Below are 1,602 nucleotides of genomic sequence, written 5' to 3'. Positions count from 1 at the left end.
AGAGACGGGGTTTCACCATGTTGACCAGGATGGTCTCGATCTCTTGACCTCGTGATCCACCCGCCTCGGCCTCCCAAAGTGCTGGGATTACAGGCTTGAGCCACCGCACCCGGCCAGGATTTTTTTTTTTATATGAGATTTTATTATTGGTGTGGGGTGTATACATGTGGGTTTGTTATACAGCTAAAATTATGTCATGGGGGTCTTGTGTGCAGATGATTTTGACACTGAGATACTAAGCATAGCCCCAAACAGGAATGTTTTCTGATCCTCTTATTCTTCCCACCCTGCGCCCTCAACTAGGCTTCAGTGTCTGTTGCTTCCTTTTTGTGTTCATGTGTTTTTATTATTCAGCTGTTATAAATAATAACGTGCATTTAGTTTTCTGTTTCTGCATTCGTTTTGTTTGGTTTTTTTTGAGGCAGGAGTTTTGCTCTTGTTGCCCAGGCTGGAGTGCAATGGTACAATATCAGCTCACTGCAACCTCCGCCTCCCAGGTTCAAGCTATTCTTCTGCCTCAGCCTCCTGAGTAGCCGGAATGAGACTCATGTGCCACTAAGCCCAGCTAATTAGTAGAGACGGAGTTTCTTTATATTGGTCAGGCTGGTTTTAAACTCCTGACCTCAGGGGATCTGCCCCTCTCTGCCTCCTAAAGTTTTGGGATTAAAGGTGTGAGCCACAGCGCCCGGCACACCACACTGCTTTTTTACAATCCTTGAACTAATTTAATTCCCACCAATAGATTATAAGCATTCTTTTTTCTCTGCAGCGTTGCCAGCATCTGCTAGTTTTTGACTTTTACAAATAGTCATTCTGACTAGTTTGAGGTGGTATCTCATTGTGCTTTTTTTTTATTTCTCCAATGATGAGCGTTGACCATTTTCTTTATATGCTTTTTAGCCACATCTGTGTCTTCTGTTGAAAAAGCATCTGTTCATCTATTTTTGCCTTATGTCAAATTAAATACTTCACCTATTGCTACTTGGTAAAAGTGTGTGTGTGTGTGTGTCTTTGTGTCTGTGTCTGTGTGGTGTGTGTGTTTTTCAGGAACCATTGGAATTTAGGGATGTGGCCATAGAATTCTCTCTGGAGGAGTGGCATTGCCTGGACACTGCACAGCGGAATCTGTATAGGGATGTGATGTTGGAGAACTACAGAAACCTGGTCTTCCTTGGTGAGGATAACTTGAATACTTAATTCATAATACACCCTAAATGTTTTCTTTCTCTTTTTTTGTAGAATGTTTTTTAGTAATTAATTCTTTGCATAAAAGAGTTTCAGAAGCCCTTTTTCCAGAAACTCCTCAGAATTTGTTCACTTAGAAAAGAATTTCTTTAAGACGTTTCATCTTAATTCAAACTTTCCAAATTCTTGAGTTGAGCTGTATCCTTCACTCTAAATTAGTGGTAATTTCAGCAATTAAGTGGCATAAAATATTGTTGCCCTCACCTGAAAATCTAATTGCCACCACCAGTTTTTGATTCTGTAGCACCAGGTAGTAGAATTGAAAAACCCACAAGCAGGGCTGAGCACGGTGGCTCACGCCTGTAATCCCAGCACTTTGGGAGGCTGAGGCAGGCAGATCACCTGAGGTCGGGAGTT

At 41.8% G+C, this 1,602-nt stretch overlaps 1 protein-coding gene across 1 annotated transcript in view; it reads left to right on the top strand.

Annotated features, from left to right (window-relative positions):
* LOC108284603 (zinc finger protein 737-like) overlaps window positions 1–1,602 on the top strand; it is a 27,811-nt gene that overhangs the window by 5,134 nt on the left and 21,075 nt on the right. Inside the window, exon 2 of the mRNA XM_037728804.1 lies at window positions 1,048–1,174. Coding sequence (XP_037584732.1) covers window positions 1,048–1,174 — 127 coding nt within the window. The remainder of the gene's footprint in view (window positions 1–1,047; window positions 1,175–1,602) is intronic.

This window comes from Cebus imitator, unplaced genomic scaffold (genome assembly GCF_001604975.1).
Source record: "Cebus imitator isolate Cc_AM_T3 unplaced genomic scaffold, Cebus_imitator-1.0 Scaffold280, whole genome shotgun sequence".
NCBI lineage: Eukaryota > Metazoa > Chordata > Mammalia > Primates > Cebidae > Cebus > Cebus imitator.
Note: the sequence above shows the minus strand (reverse complement) of the source record. Positions and strands in the feature narration are given on the sequence as shown.